Source organism: Manacus vitellinus, unplaced genomic scaffold, assembly GCF_001715985.3.
Source record: "Manacus vitellinus isolate BGI_N305 unplaced genomic scaffold, ASM171598v3 scaffold_7_pilon, whole genome shotgun sequence".
In the NCBI taxonomy this organism is placed as follows: Eukaryota; Metazoa; Chordata; class Aves; order Passeriformes; family Pipridae; genus Manacus; species Manacus vitellinus.
Window position 1 is genome coordinate 14166103 of NW_021940813.1, and position 17620 is coordinate 14183722.

The 17620-nt window shown below is 34.2% G+C and overlaps 1 protein-coding gene across 2 annotated transcripts in view; it reads right to left on the minus strand.

Moving 5' to 3' along the window:
- Positions 1-935: 935 nt before the first annotated feature.
- MOSPD2 (motile sperm domain containing 2) overlaps positions 936-17620 on the minus strand; it is a 29961-nt gene continuing 13276 nt past the window's right edge. Inside the window, exons 5-14 of one of the 2 annotated variants that reach the window (XM_018084301.2) lie at positions 16408-16468; positions 15191-15229; positions 14311-14435; positions 10845-11015; positions 8990-9102; positions 5504-5600; positions 4629-4725; positions 3848-3977; positions 3495-3597; positions 936-2992 (exon numbers count right to left, since the gene is read on the minus strand). In XM_018084301.2, coding sequence (XP_017939790.1) covers positions 2846-2992; positions 3495-3597; positions 3848-3977; positions 4629-4725; positions 5504-5600; positions 8990-9102; positions 10845-11015; positions 14311-14435; positions 15191-15229; positions 16408-16468 — 1083 coding nt within the window. In that variant the 3' untranslated portion in view covers positions 936-2845. Of the gene's footprint in view, positions 3008-3494; positions 3598-3847; positions 3978-4628; positions 4726-5503; positions 5601-8989; positions 9103-10844; positions 11016-14310; positions 14436-15190; positions 15230-16407; positions 16469-17620 lie in introns of both variants that reach the window. The other variant, XM_018084300.2, reaches the window with a different exon arrangement.

Here is a 17620-nt window from a genome sequence, read left to right on the forward strand (position 1 = left end):
AACGTCTAATCTTTTACATAGTAAAAAAATGAAGCTCAGAACAGGGCACAAAAATTACTTACTAGGAAGGGAGCATGTGCTCTTTTGGGGTACAAATTGCCAATTTTTAGGATTACAATCATTGCTGTCTCTTAATTGTCTGTAAAAGCCAAGGTTAACCACTACTCTGCAATGAGGGAAAGGAAAACTAAATCTTAGATCTTGATAGTTCATGTAATCAAATCTTATTTTGTGAATTGCCTAGAGTTCTAAAATGCCCCAGCTTTATAAACCGAGTTTCATGTACTGTAAAAAAGTAAAAAATTTGAAAACAATCTTTTGTCTATTCCCTCAATTTTGGGTACCAAATCATGTTACTGCTGTGAACTGTGTAATGCAGTGTATGTTAAACACAAAACCTTCCAAAATGGACTGGCTGAAATCTGTGTTTCTGAGGGCTGGCAAACAAAATCTGAAACTACAACTGACAACTGGGAAAATACTGGGAAATGCTTTGTGATGATGGAAACAACGAAGTTCTCACAGAAGAAAAACATGGAAGTTGACCATTGTCAATGTTAAGCTAAGAAAAGGTACTGTTACTTTGCCTCTTTTTTTTCTTATATATATTTTTCCATTTACTGTGCGATGTTTAGACGACAGTTCATTTTACCGAGATACACATGGATCTGCTTTGTGTGGATTGGCACTACTTGTGCCATGGTGCCATTTAACATGCCAATATCAGGAGCTGTGTGATCACGTCGGACATTCTGTTCAAGAAGCCAATATCAACCATTCTACATTTGTCTGACAAGTATCATCACAGTTTCTGTTCAACAACAGACTACTACAACAATCATTACCATATTGACTGATCCCATATTAAGTATCTGCAGACTAACAAGAAAACGTCAGGAGATACAGCTATGTTTAAGAGACTAAACATTCAAGACTGTGTATTTCCTCATATTTATTTTTTAACTGTATTTTTCTAAAACATATTAAAATAGAAAAGATGTTCATCTGATTCATCATACAAAGAAAATACCAATAACAAAATAAGTAATAAAATACTGAAATATATGAAAGCACCAAAACATTAAAATATTCATATTGGCAAAGACTCTTAAGAATATATTTCTTGCAATTTTACAATAAAGTGCTATTCAATCCACTCCAAAATAGGAACTGGTATTTTAATAGCATGGTTATTATTATCTTAAGGTTACAAATTACTTCGTTACCTTTCTCAATAAGACAACAACCCACTTTGTTGGAAGCAAAACATTGGAGTTATATGCACATAAAAATAACCCAAGTAACAGCTTCATAATAAGCAGTGAATAATATAAATTGCCAACTCATTAGGAAAACAAAATACTGAGAAACAAACTGAACAGAAATGAGATTAATGAAAAATTAAGAAAATGCAGATGTGGTAAAACATTGTATAAATTAAGAAAGGACAGAAGACTGTGTGCCAAACATTTCTGTAATCTTGCTTTTTAAATGGTATTTTTTTTATTAATCAAATTGCTGGCTTTTTTAGTTAATCTGTTTATTAATGCATTATTTTAAACTGCCCTTTTCTGTTTCCCAGAAATGATCCTAGATCGGCAACACACTGTAAGCAAAAAGACAGAAGCAGAGTATGACCTTTATTTTTCCTCAATAATTGCTTCTCATCTATTGAGGTCAGCAGACAAAACTAAATGATCTGTTACAAAGCCAATTTGTAGGAAAAATTAATTCTAGTAATGGAATTATTTTAACTTTTTAAATCTCTTTAAAAGTGAAAATCTTAAATGTATGAAAGATACCATCAGTCTCCTTTTAAGTTTTTATCATTTTAATATACATATTTACAGCAATGAATACAAAGAATTCTTGTCAGCGAAGTTCTCCCTAGCTTCATTTGCCATTTCCACAACAGTTTCTGTGAAATGGCAGATATAATACTTTTATGTTGCCTTCTACACTATTTAATTCCTGATTTGACTGGCTTTCTTCATAAATTCATCTGTAATTTAACCATATTGCACAACTCAGAGTAAGTTCTTACACCGACTATTTAATAGCCTTTTTATGAACCAATAATAGGCCATCACAATCCAAAAGGCAAGAATCACACTCCTTCTGCAATTTGAATACAAGTTCCTTTACAAAAAAAAAAAAAAGAAAAAAAAAGAATAGGAATAGTGTCTTGTGTGTACGCTACTTGGTAAGAAATATTTACAGTAACTTTGCATTCAGAAGCAGCAAAATAATAAGGAATTTAACCAATGAAAGCAGTGAGTCTGAATTACCAAAATAATTACTAACAAATATCTTCCTTTATATGTGCACGTACACAGATTATATAAAAAATCTGCCTGTACTACATAATGCCTGTAAGTTTTCCTGAATGAACAGATTAACCTTAGAATACACTAAGTCGACTGCTTATATCTTCTATGAGAGTAATTCAGAATGTAAGAATGAATATGATGAAAAGAAATGAAATATTGTATTTGAAGTAGTTGAATAAAGGAAAAAAAATCTAAACAGCTTAAATATTGTATGTGGTTTCCTCCTTCCAGTTCAGTAGTTTTTATTGAGTTGTACAGTGAAAATAGGCCCTAGCTCTAACATCTTCCTCATGCCCTATTCTAATTGTCAGCTTAGACAGTGATTTCAGTATTTTCATTTGCTGGTCATTCATTTCTTCTTTTTTTTTTTCCCCCAGCAAACTGTATCCTTGTTCATTGCTGTAGGCTCACAAACCTCATTTTGGCAGTTCCAGAATCTGAGTGCAGCACTGCAATCTCTTCTACTCCAACACACCACGATAGGCAGCAGCACATCCAGGGCACAGCAACTCTCTTTAGCTTCTCTGGGCAGAAGCCAGGTAGAAGCAGAAGGCAGCAACAGTAACTGATAGCAAAGATAAAACAACTGACAACTGCTGGAACCAGAGGCAGCGATTCATCTGCTCTTCAAGTCTTTTATTAATTTGCAGTAAACGAGTTAGCTGAAAATAGAACAGCTTCATTAAATTAGAATTACTGTGCATGAAAGTACTCAGAAATTTTGAGCTATTTAGACATTAACTATAAGCATAGAAAAAAAAAAAAGACTTCTCACAGTGACCCCTCAGCAATACCTTTTCTATCACTACATACTTCAGGATTCTGTTCCATAAAGGAGCTTCAAATCTTAAGTTATGGGTAACCCATACAGCCTGTATCAAGCAGGTGGCATCTTTACACTAGGAAGCAAAAGATACCACTGAGGCTCACTGGTACCCCAGATCGGTATGTACGTAAAAGGAATGAGCAAACTGCACTGAAAGTAGCATTTTATTAAACCATTGTCATTCAACAAAGTAATTAAATCACTACGACTGATTTAGTTACTTTCAATTGCTGACCTTTTCAAATAGTTTAATTTACAAGGTACCAAAAAAGTTCAGCAAAAATTCTTTTTATCTTATAATTTTGTTCAATATGCAGCACAAAGGAATACAGTAGTACCTGTATATGTAAATCTTCATTTGTTTTTGCTGGAACATTAAACGCATTGTCTTTTAATGTCAGAGAAGAAGGCTTACTGCTTTCTATGACATGACACCTGAGCCTGTGAAAAGGGAACAAAAATGCACACTAAAAATCACAAATTTATTGCAACATTTTATAATTAATAGTAAACAGTCTATCTAACAGTTATTATATGCTCTTTATTATCTGTTCTGGTTGAATAATTTTTAAAATGACTATTGCAATGATAGCTTGAAAAGGCTTCTTCAGTTCACCAATGCTTTTGAAAGCTTTTGATCTAGAAAGCAAGAGTACAAATATCTGTGTGCTTAGTTAAAATATAACTTCACCTATGTTCCATCACTTTGGTCCTAGGGACATCTTTCCAGAACTGAGTCAGTTCTGGTGCGCCTGCTCCAGAAGACTGATCCATTTCTGCTGCCATTATAAGGAAGCGATCCTGCAGAGAAGCTGAAAAACCTGCCCTCAAAGAAGAAAAAAACCCAAATCAATAAATGTGTGCTTAGATAAAATGACAATATTACAAGGAGTACAGAAGCACTTTGGAAGTGCTATAAAATGAGAGCTGGTTGATTGCAGGACACAAGATAGTGACCTACTAGAAATAAAAATAACGAAATCATTCTCTAAAGCTCAATAATTTTGATTACAGTTTTCCCAAAATTATATAGCTTTAACACAACTAGTTTCATCTGAACAATTCAAAAGCAACCCAGAATTTCATAAAGAATGCATTCACCAGCAAATTCACTTGTCCTTGCAACAATTTGGGAAACTGACTTCCTGCAGATAAACTCCCACTGTACTAGTGAACAGGAGAGACAGCTGCCAATCAGGCTTTTTGTTTTTTAAGACAAGAAACAGAATGGGCTGAAGATAACAGTTGCTTATACCTAAGTGGAATAGTAAATCAATATGGGCAGTTACTGAAATGCTTCCTGACATCCATGCTTTTTTAACATATAGTAACATTCTCAAACAAGTCAAGCAGACACAGGTGTCAGTCAGTCTTAAACACCGGCGAGCACATACAAACATCAGTATTTAGAGCATCAATCTATTAATAAAACTTGTCCAGATTTAAAAATGGTATTGTAAATTTTTACTTACCACCATGAAGAGAGACTATTATATCCAGTGATGTGCCAGGTTCACAGCTGCTGTTACTGGGTTTAACCCTGTATTTTTCAGGAGCAGTTGTTCTCACCTATAAACAAGAAATACCAAATATAGAGTAAGTGCATGCACAAACTACAACTGCTTCATAACCTCCCTCATTCTTTAATAACTAAATCCCCAAAAGCTTGAATATTAGGACAAGTCTCTAAAATACATAATTTTGTAGGAGGAATATGATTCTGGTATTTGACTTCTTCCTCCTCTCAACCACTTTTATCTTTCTTTTCTTGCATTTGCTATTTTTCCTTTGCATACATATTTAAAAACAGCCAAGAATATCAAGTGGATTATCCGTTATAATTTTTAATATGAAATATGGAAACTTTAGTTATTTCAGTGCACAGAGAACACAAAATATGGAAAAAAAACATATAAAGATGCAAGTCAACTCAGTATTTCTGAAGCAAATATAACTGCATTCATTCTTTTGATGCTGACATTTGCAAATGGATCTCCATCATTCTGGAGCATTACTAAATTGTTTCCAGCCAATATTTAAAAAGAAGAATTCTAAAAAGATGACTTTTCCAAGCTCAAGCCTTTCTTCTTCAGGAAGTATTAAACTCTCACTAAAAAACTAACCATCACTATAGCTCTTTCCCAGTCAGTGCTCCAAAGATTTGTAATACTGATTATCCCCTTAGAGGTGGCACGTTATAGGTATAAATTCAGTCAGAAGATTTCTTTGATCTGCTTCAAACATCACAACAGAATAAAAAAAATGGGTTTAATAGCATTTCTTCTTCCTTAACAAGTAAAAATTACACATTTAGTAAAGCAAACCAAGTCACACATAAAACACTTACTTTAAAAGCCACTACGTTTTTAGTGACATTTGTGAGAACTATCAAACATTTTTTCTCTCCAGTTTCTTTGGATCCAAAATATAGCTCTTCTGCTGGGCTAACAGGAAATATGAAAAGAATTAGTTTCTTCAAATTATCTTTACAACATATCATAGAAAAAAACCTGACCACACCTACAGGAACATAAAATACTTTCAACCCTTCAACTACAGTCAGTATAAACAGATTTTCATAAAACAAAGCTGTGAAAACACAATGCAGAAGAAACTTTGTAGTGAAGCTGAGGGTTGACTCATGACAAGTGGAACTAGCTGCCTCAGCTGATTACTACCCTTGACTTCTCCCATCTGGAAGAGCATGACCAGCTGCAACAACAGGAAGAACCAACGTATATATAGAGTCAGCCACTGCATCTTAAGAGCATTATGTTAAGGGAAAGCATTGCTGATTTTAATTTATGCTAATTTTAAAGAATATAGGATGTCATAGACAGGGAGTAATTATCACCTTGTACATCCATCCCAGTACTGATATAGTGCACTGCAACTGGCAATCATTTCAACCAGTACAGCTAAATTCACTTGTACTTATGAGTCAGTCTTTGCATATTTGTGGTGTCACATGCATAAATAAAGTTACGGCTTGTTTTTAATATTCTTGTGCAATTAGGAGAGTCATGCATGAAATATTTTAAACCACATCAAACACAACTAATTTTGGATGAGCATTCAAAGAAACACTACTAGGCAAAAGGTAGGGCATGCTCATCTAAGTTGAAAGGAAACCTGAGTAACAAGTCAAAACGTTTTCTTTCATTATGTCACATTAGGAGCACACAGAGAACTGCTGCACCATGCAGTACTACAAAACTGCAGATTCTTTTAACAGAAAACCTTTTTCAAAAAATATGGTTTTTATCCCTTGTCCTCTTTTTAGAATGCCGATTTCATGTTAGTTTGACCTCCTTTTACAGTATGAATCTTTTCTTCTCTCACTTAAAACAAAGCAGTGCATTGGCTGAGAAGAAAAACCCTTGGTGCTGTAGGGCAAGCCTGAATGCTCATGCTGGAAGTGGATTCCAGTGGTGACTGTGCATGTAGTGGGTGCTGATATTCTAAAATGCAGTAGACAGTCCACATGACAAGAATATATATTTTTTTTTTGGTGGGAAAGAAGGAAGTGTGCCAAATAAGGCAGAAACCAAGAAACTGATGGGTTTAAAACAGCTTCATAGAGTAATTCTATCTCCTCATCCTCTCAGTATTTTCTTCATTTTCAAATTCTCAACTTAAGCAACCAACGATCAGTAGGGACAGGAAGGATTGTATCTACCAAGTATTTTGGCTATCTTCATATTGTACTACTGCACTGTGTGTTACAGCAATTGCAAGATAAACCATAAATGAGACAGGAAAATATTAATATTAATTAGCATCAAAACAAACCACAAAAAGAGATCATTTTGCTAGAACCTGATCTTTCTTGTTCTACCACTGTGGTTATTGGCCAAAGAAAACAAACAAACAAATGAAAAAAAAGGCTTGAGGGTCACTACTCTCTGAATTTTGTCTGTGAAATGAAGCAGTTCCACAGTGTTGGGGGTGGGTGAGGTGTAGCTGTTAGGAGGATGGGTTGTTTAAACAAACACCTAGGCTTTTTAATTTTCACAGAAACACTACTCTGATGTGTGTACTGTAACCACTTCACTTGCACTAGAAATTCTCGTTCCAAAAGACACCACATGAGCTGGTCTTTGCCAGACAGTGAAAGTAAATGGCTGCTTTGTGTTGTACCAAAGTCATTTATTGGGGAGGAAAGGTAGAGGCCAGCCCTTTCCTGTAAGATATGCAAGGCAAATACAACAGTGGTCTAAATGAGGGAGTCACCTCTGTGAGTGTGACTACAAACACAAAAGAACACAAGGACCCAACTCTGGTCCACAATTTCATGGTGCTAGAGCTGCAGTGCCTCAGCTTCCTGGTCAGTCTCCAGGGGCAATGCTGGGATCAGCAAGGATGTAAGTTAATCACAGTGGCAGAGCTTACAGTCACTGTGATAGGTGCCCACAACTGGTTATAAATGGCACTGTTTGTTATCAGTTCAATCAACTTCAGTGTCCTGAGAATCACTGCAGGGAAATGAAAACTAGTTCTGGTTTCAACAGAGTTATAGCATTGATGAAAAGCAACAACTGCACTCATGAGTCTACTTTAAAAACAAAACAAACAAAGACAATGGAGATACCAATATTTTATTTTCCATGACTGCAAGGCTACAAGTATTGACACCTTTATACTTGACTAAGTTTGCTCTTCCATGTAGTTTACATCAACTGCAACCCTTATATTCAAGGGCAGCTTGAAATATTTTAAGAGAAAAAAAAAAGGTATGTCTGGGGGGGTTGGGTGTTAGTTTTGCTTGTTTGCAATTTTTTTTTTGTTGTCTGCTTATGATATTTGCCCCCTTTTTTTAATAAAAAGTAGGTGAAAGAAGACATCTCCTTTTGTCATTGTCCCAGAAAATTTTTTACATCTTTCTAAAATCACAATTCTGCTGTCTATGCCTTTGTCCTGCCATGCCATACAAGACACTACAGCTATAGAGAGGAGGTTTTTCATCTCAAAATTAGGAAAAATTTACATATACAAAATCATTTTTAAGCTAATGAGCATGTCATTATTCAAATTCATTCCAAAACTAATTCATTACAGCACTTACAAAATTAGCTAAGAAATTACCTAAAAATTAGACATTTTTCTTCATTCATCTAATAGCAAACTGTAAGTGAAAATAAAAGTTAACATCTAAATTAAATTCTAAACAAGGATCTTGACCTGAAAGGCAGTGAAAAGAAAAAGCGATATTGGCTAATTGATTTCTTTTTCCTAATTTAATGATAAAAAGCAAATTAACTGCAAGATGTAAGCATCTTTGACAAAAACTTCTGGGCAGATGTGTCATTTATATAGAGCACTTGCCACACAAAATAAATTGGACCCGTTCATTAAGTTTAAATGGTGCAAACTACTCATGTAGACATTTATACCATCTTAAGGTAAAAGAATTCAAGCAAGATTTAACAGTGAAAGCTGTCTTGGTAAAGCATTGTTTTTTCTTAAGCCAATGCAATCAAACAAAAACCACTGCTCTCATTTACAGATAAGCACAGGTTTAACTAAGTCAAATGGTTTCTCAATATAAATGAAACATTTCTACAATTTTATGAAATGCATACTTATCAGTACAAAAAGAATGCCTATGGTGACAAAAAGATTCACTGAAAACATGTAAAACCAGAAAAATCCTTTAAGCTTCGTAAAAATCAGTCTTAAAAAGATGCTTATAACTTGTTTACCTCTAATAGTCTGAAAAACCAGTTTATTTTGAAAACCAACTAGTTCAGTACTCAAGTGTCCAAGGCACATTGTAAAAAAAAAAAAACCAAAACCAAAACAAAACAAGAAACTTGATGAAAATTATTATTACCTGATATGTAATAAAGGTCCTTTAAAAGTAGTTAATGCTTTCTTTGCATTTTTTGGTTTGACCTCTGTTTTGTCAGTTTCCTCTGATTTGGAAATGTGTTCTATAGAATTCATCTGAGTAAAAATGACAGTTACAATGATTAACTAGCAACCTGGATTACACACTACAGAATCATGCAGGCATTTCAAAGAATATGAGGAGGCTTATTTCAACAATTTACATATTACAGACCAAGCTTAATACGTATTCATTCTCCAAAGCTGCTTGAAATCCACTGAAGAAAGTGATTTGCTATAGAAGTTATATAACATAATAAACATGCATGAAACAAAACTTCTGCTTTGTTTTTTTCCCCCATGTATTTTCCTCATGCCTAAGTCGGTTTTTGAAAACTGCAGACACACTAAGTTACAGTACTTCAAATGTTTAAGACAATAAAGCACTGGTATTATTCATCCACTGTAAAACTTTTCAATTGAAATTGAAAATCACTGTAACACTGCAACACTGAACAGAAAACACAGTAGCAATTCCACACTTGATCACATTGCAGAGATGCTGAACATATCTTCATTACTTTTAGATGAAACTCTGAAGTGCTGCAGAACATAAAAGAAATAATGCTGATTGAATTGGTGCATCCAAAACTGCAGGTATGATGAACATAGAAGTCAATCACAGTTCACTGAAAAAAATTGAGTAGCAACTTGATTACACTGTATAAAACAAAAAATAATTATTTGTTTTATGGTATTTCAAGAGTAAAAAAAAAAAAGTAGAGTAGAAAGCTAGGTCAGCCAGAAAAATTAAAAAGCCCAAATACTGAGGCTTATTAAGCACCAAAGGTAACTCACACACTGAACAGGAGTTGCTCATATTTCTGCATCAGAGAATCATAGCTTGGAAAATACACTACAAGCAAAAGAAGCTACTGAGTCTAATGGTCAGGAAGTCACCATTGTTATGCAATGTTTCCTTTTGACCTTAAGGTCAGTGAAATTATCTTTTTTCTTTTGAAAAGCTGGCCAAGTTGCAAAGAACAACTGAACTACTTAGTGAGCTGCATGCTTCAAATTATTCTGACAAACTTGAAACAGTAAATGAAACTGAAAGTGTAAGTACTCTACTCCATTAAACAGAAGTTTTGCAATGCATATTCCAAAATTAATTATGGCACTAAAGTGGTGAATTTCAGATTTTTCCTACTATTTTCACAAGCAATATCCTCTGTGATTATCACTGCATATTCCTAAACATCACTTCATGTGAACTTGAAAAAAAATGTAAAACAATGCCTTTATTTCTGGATAAACAACACTGCAGGAAGATTATGTTGTAAAACAGGACTAATGGAGTAGGAATACAATTTCTCCTGAGAATAAATGAAAATCTTAATACTTTGAGATTTTATCAATAATTTAAGAAAAAAATTAACATCCAATACAGTATAAATATTTAACTTAATATTTTCTCATGTACATACTGATTTAAGCAACTCAGAAACCTAGATGTATTTCAAGATGTACACCACTAAATATCCCAAAATTAAAAATAAACCAAATAGAAAAACATAACCTTTCAAAGCAGAAGAACAAACCCCTTTTTAATTTTACAATTCACTATATTCCAAGAGATAGACTAAGTATTTGGTACACATTTTACACACTCTGAAGTATCAAACTTGTCCTAACAGACTAATAGCCAAGGTTGAAATGCAAGTATAAATTTTCAGTTTTACTGGTTTCTTTTGTCAAATTGGAAGACAGAACAAAACAAAGACAAATAACCAAAATGACATGCCTCTTGTCCCACTTTGTAACCATTTAGCTAGTCTTGTTTAAGTCTTCATAGATACCTTTTTCTGATTAAGATTTTGTGCTTCATTCAGCTCTCCCGTCTCCTTGGTGTCTGCATCTAGCTCTTCTTTACTTTCATGCTCATCTTCATTAGTAATGGGCCCATTTTCACATAAAGGAGTTTGAAAATCATCATCAACCAGTGGAGGATAACTGTACTTGAAAGAATCCTAAAAGAAAAAGATTTTTAAAGGAACAGTTGGCTATTTAAGAGTGTGAGAAGTGCCTTCTCTAGGATTTTTCAAACAGAAATACTAACAATTTTTTTTATTTCACATTACTTGTATGTTTCAATTATCCATTTTAAATTGTACCGCTGTGCAGAAAGCTGACATTTACCAGTAGTTTTTATTTTGCCATCAATAGACAAATAAATACTGTCATGCAATGAAGCCAGTAAACTGGAACTGTTATTTAGAGTAGAACTGCTGAAGCTGGTGTATCAAGAATCAGCATTTGGAGTCTTAATGCTGAAGTTCTCTTCCTAGTTCTAGAAGATGTGGTTTAAAACTTACGACAGTTATTTCTAAAAACACTCCAAAAGTGACGAACGACATCAGTTGTTCTTTGCATGTTCATTTCATAATAGTCATTCTAGAAAAGGAAATAAAACCCAAACCCACAAAACAACCCCAAATAATCCTTGAACCTTAACCTAGTGTGTGGACCTTTAGCATATCCTCTGCAAGTCAGACCTCAGTCTTTGGAATGCCAAATCAACTTAAAGACCATATTTAAGACATCTGAGTAATGTTGAAGTAGCATATTAAAGTTCTCAATGACCACAGTAAAGGTATCTTTTCTATTAAATGACCAGTAAAAACCAGTTTTTGCTAACTAGAAATTCTCTTAACATTCTCAAAACAGTTTTATCTAATGTTATAAACAGTGTTTAAACAGGCATCTCTGTTCCTACTGCATTTTCAAACAGTTTTAAACTTCAAGTAAACTGAATTAGTCTGGCAGCTTTTCCAGTGGAAAAAAACTCTAACATAGCTTTGACTCCTGTGAGGCAGACTTGAGCAATGCCCACAGTTCCAAAACTACGTATCCAGCAGGGAGTTACAAAGGTGTTCCAAGAGAGCTCTCCACAAGTAAGTATATTTTCTCAAAACAAGGAATAATGTGAGGTTGAGTGAAAAAAAGGGAAAAATCTTAGATGGGACCACTCAAAGAAAATACAAACAAAACAGCATACTTCCTATCATCTATAATCAAGGTGTAAACCTCTCCTATTCTTCAAGCTGTAGCAACAAAGACCTTTAGGTCAATGAAACAGGTATCCACAGGCTCAAACAATATCCTATTAAGGACCTGAAGGACAAGCTTTAAGCATCAGTTACAGACTAATCCACTAATAGAAGAAAAGACTAAGACTCCAGATTGTTAGAAATATTGCAGCAGGCTTCCAGAATACTGGCACCCCCCATTTGCAAATACAAGACAAATATCCAGCTTCCTCAGCCAAACTGATAAAAAGCCTTTTTACTCCCTTCTAGCATGTGATGAAAGGCATATGACAAAAGTGACCTTAATAAAGGGAAGTCAATTTTGCTGCACACTTCACTTGGCCTCATTAATCCCTGGTACTGGATTGCTTCAGCAGCTGAACTCTCATCACTGGGATAACTCAAAGTCACAGCCTGTAAGTTTCAGTGACATGGGTTTATCTGCTAACAAGGTAAAAACCTCAGACAGGTAAACAAGACAGATTTATCCCACGCTTGATACATCTATTCTATAGACTTACAGTTCTCTTTTATCTAAATCTAAAGATCTATAGATTTTATATTACCAGGTTTGCCAACTGTGGTATAGATATCTTAAACATAGTGCTATTTTCTAAGATTACATGTACACAGTGGCCATGAAATGTTAGTCATGACATATAAAAGGTGCTTCCAAGAACATGAGCTATGGGCTATTAATTCAGATACCCAGGTGAAGACCACAGCATTCTAGTTGCACACATTGTTCAATACTGGCACCAGTAGAATCTTGATCAATCCATCCTTGTTAAATCCATCTTCTGACAAAGGGCAAGTACACAAACTAAAACCCTACTGTGTTTACATGTTCTGTATGAGGGTATATATTGTACATCAGTCTGGCACAAAATGTTATTGAAGAGGCAATGAATCTTCTCGGTCAGTCAAAGGTGTGTATGCCTTAAGAACTGGACTGTTCCATCATCCATATCAACTGGAAATGGTAGAATGTGGGATACAATAGATGGATAGAGCCAACTTGATCAACAATCACTAACTGGTAAGGTAATTCCCAAGGTGATATTCTTTTATATTCCCAAAACAAGTTTCATATGCTCTGACCACCTGAACTTTCCCCTGAATTTATATACAAAGGAAGATGGATTCTCCTACTACTGCTGAACCACAACCATCCTTTTCTCCATATTGTTACTGCCATAACATCAAAAATACTTTAGAAAAGAAACAGAACAATTAAAAGTAACTTCCCTGCAGTGGGTTTATTCTGTTACCATAAGTGGCCTATGAAAACTTTAAAGGAAAAACATCCTTTTTCTGCAAATTCTATTATAAAGATTATGCAAACTAATCCACTAGATTATGCAAACTAATCCACTAGATTATGCAAACTAATCCACTAGATTATGCAAACTAATCCACTAGATTATGCAAACTAATCCACTAGATTATGCAAACTAATCCACTAGATTATGCAAACTAATCCACTAGATTATGCAAACTAATCCACTAGATTATGCAAACTAATCCACTAGATTATGCAAACTAATCCACTAGATTATGCAAACTAATCCACTAGATTATGCAAACTAATCCACTAGATTATGCAAACTAATCCACTAGCTTTGTGAAAAGTGAAACCAGTTGTGCAACATGCTTGTGGTGTTCCACTCTTAGATTGCACTGGAATGGGGTTCTGGTTCTGCTGAAGTGATACTGCCTGTACCATACACTTTGAAGCTCTACTACACTCTTTAAAAAGAATCTTCAACCATGTCTTAAAATGCAGCCCTAGAGACAACAAAGAGTAACTGTAATATAACAGCCTTTAGTGAATCATAGCTTTAGAGCAGGACAACAACTCTCAGAGGGACATGAAACCTCCTTTCTGTTCATAGAACTTGTTTAATAATCCAGCACTATCTGTAATTCATCGGGTTGGAAAAAAGCAGAAGGAAGAATGCACTTAAAACATATTTTTTTTTTAAAAGTCTGAAAAACTACGTGATTTCCAGTGACTTGTAAGTGGATGAATGATTCAGAAAAACTATTTCTGTTTAAGACTGCCAGATGTCAAATTCTTATCAAGTTAACCTATTTTATATTTTCAAATTATCATTGGCAAAACAATTTCAAAACATTTCACATCTGTGAAGTGCCAACTCTCGACCCCACACATGGAATTTATATAGGTGTCTCAATTTATTACAGAAGGGGTATGAAATGTTAATATACTCACAGTTCCACCCATGTGAGGTGGCAGATACTCTCCACTGATGTATTCCTGTACATCACTCTTGTTTGTGAACTTTAACATGCTTATTGCATCTGGGCCAAGCCAACCCTTCACGATTTTAAAAGCAGCTTAAAGACAAAACAAACAAAAAAAAAGAGTATACATAAGTTGTCAGCAAAGGGGTTTTGTTGGGTTTTTAATTATTTTTTTGTAGGATTTTTTTCTCCATTTTGGTAGATCTTACACAACACAAGTGAGCTACATCTTCTAAGATACTTTTCAGAGCAGGTCCTGTACTTTTATAATGGGGATAAACAGTGTAAGGAAAAGAGTATTTACAGAGAAGATGGAAAAAGTATCTTTGATTTAATAACTGATAGATTTGTTGTCTTGGAATTTAGCCCAGGAAGTACTGAGGGGGTAAAACCAATTGTATTTTCAAATCTGACTGAGACAGGTTAGGAAAGATAAGTATACACTCTTCTTATCTGAAATATTTTGTTGATTTAAAGGATCCTTGTTTAGATCTACAAAGTATTTTCAAACACCATTGTTATTTCAGTGATGGTAAAACATGAATATACAGTAAAATACATGGGATTCCTTAAACATTTAAGGAATAGACTAGTTTTCAAAGTCTCCCAGCCTTTAAAAAAAACACAATGAATATGGATTCCATTTAAAGTAGGATCCAAAATGCAATGCTAGAAGGAAAAATAAAAGGTAAGCAATCATCAAATTGACAGATTGAAAGATCCATGCTTAAGAAATGCCACCATTCATCTGTATCTACACAGAGCAGAAAAACACTTCCTATTTATGTCTCTACATTTTAAGAGTTATCACAATCTGAAGAGAGAGAAAGAAACAAACAACAACTTACCGTTCATTATCCATGGCATTTCAAATATTACTATCTTGGCTGAAAAGAAAAAATAAAATCTGAATGCCAAGTGTTAGGCATTTCTCTGTTTAAGAGTAAGCACAGCAATAATATTAATGTAAAAAGCCAATATTTACTTCAACACCTCCATGTTCCCTTCCCTGTAAAAGTAATTTTGTATAATTGTTTTTAAGTTGTATGAGCCTATTGCTATTACTATATAAAAACAATGGCTGTTCGCTTGGAAAAGAGATAATAAAATTTTAAGTTCCATACTGTTTATATACTTCCTGGGATATTACTTTTCTGACATATTGTTACTAATAACTAATCTCTCAAGTAAGGCAAAGAAAGGCAAGATCTCAACCTGACCTAGAATAGCAACTACTGAACAGGAAAAAGTTTAACTGGTATATTCAGCACCTCTTCTTCACAAAGAAACAAGTACTGTGAATCATTGTAAATCCATTTCCTCCAAATATTCCTTGTTCTAGCATATAAGTTTGAAAATACTTGGAAGTGTTCCAAAATTTTCTCTTGAATGTCAAAAAAAGAAGAACAATGTTGCACTTGCCTTGATATTTGATTAAAGTTTTTAACTTTGATCAGCAAGCTGAAATCTAATATTCAGAGTTTCAGCAGTTTCTGTACAGAATTTCAATATTCACAAACACTTTCACCTAAAATTTATAACATGTTTAAGACGAGTTAGCAAAAGCTATTCCATGTTTGCCTATCCATAAAAAAATCGGCACGCAAGTAAGCTTACCCAAGTGTGCACACAAACACGCCTTACTTATTATCAGAATAAGCCATTGTTCCCTCAAATTTTCTATAGTTATTCATTCTTCATCCCCTGAAGAATTCTAAAGGATACAAACTGTCATGCAGGTTTCTAAAGCTTCTACCCAAGTACCAACAAGCAATGGAAATAACAGGCCAATTCATTTCTAACATATCTTCATATTAATTTTCAATATATAAAAACATATTAGATTATTACTGCATAAAAAGTTGATTTTTGATTAATGTAAAATTTATTTACAAAGTTGTGCTTACGGACACAAAAATATTCTGACTCTGTAACATCCACATGTTCCATGTAGTTACCCCAGAAAGAATATGCAAAAACCTTAGTCTCCCCCATCTTCTGTCATATTATGAAATGCTCTTATAACAGAAGTTTACAGTGTTAATATTTAATATACAATACTTACTGAGGAAGTTTGGGTAATAATCTGTAAAACAGTTGACAATAAACCGAACAAAATCCAAGTCCTAAAGTAAAAATCACAGCATAAATGCAGTGTTATTCAAAACATTAAAAAAATACAGGCTTAGTTAAGAGTACCACAAGATACTTATATTGCAATCGAACATATGCTAATTTTACACATACTACAAATATCAAAATGCAATGCAGTGTTTTTCACTTCATTAAACTGCTGCAGGATTGTGGCCAAACTTAGCTTTAGCACCTAGGAAAGAAGTCAGACTTATGATTGGAGCAATAACTTAAGTACCTAAACTACTGCAGAGTATCAATATGAGTTAAGATATGCAGGAAAGGTAAACCTTTAACACTAAGATAATCTGTTGAGCTTCTCTAAAGTATTATATGGAAAAGCACTAAATATACCAAAACTTCCCTCCAATAGTTGTCTCACATAGTTCAGTATACTACTGCACTCAGCAGAATATTTCCAAAGGGGAAAAAAACCAAACAGTTTTCATTTAAAGAGGATTTTTTGTTTCAGTATTAGTTTGTGGTATGCAGAGAAATTGTGGGCAGACACTTTCAGAAATAGTACAAAACATTTCTAACTGAGAATCTAAAGCCTGTTGTAAGAGCAAAAATGCTATGAAGAATGGGTTTCTAGAGCAATGTAAACATACTGTTAAAACACTTGTGGACAGGATGAAAAAACCCCAAAATACTGTGTAAGAAGACAAGTCACAACTTGAAAGCTTTATCAGTAGCTTCAGTAACTAGAAACCAACTGATAGTTTGGCATCTTTGGAGGCAAAAGGTAGCCTCTAACAGAGGCATTTATCTCAACTGTCTGTTGCTTGTACTAAATGCAGTATCTTTCATTTAACAGCATAAACACAGTGATGGATTCCAAAGTAACGACTAGAATCTCCATTAACAAGGATGCTGCTCTCTATCAGATTAGCAGAAGGACAGATACAGTATTTCAATGAAAGTCTGGAATTAGAAGTACAGATTTCACAGACCATTCAATAACTGCACCTATTCTAGTTACCTGACATGGTGCAACACAGCATGAGCTATTAGAATTATCGGCTGCATACCAGTGACAAAAGCCAACATAGTAGATGTCCATAGGAATGGAACAAAAAAGAGGCACACTCTGGAAAAGAACTTGGAAATCCTTAACTGTTCTACATGCCTATAAACAGCCATTA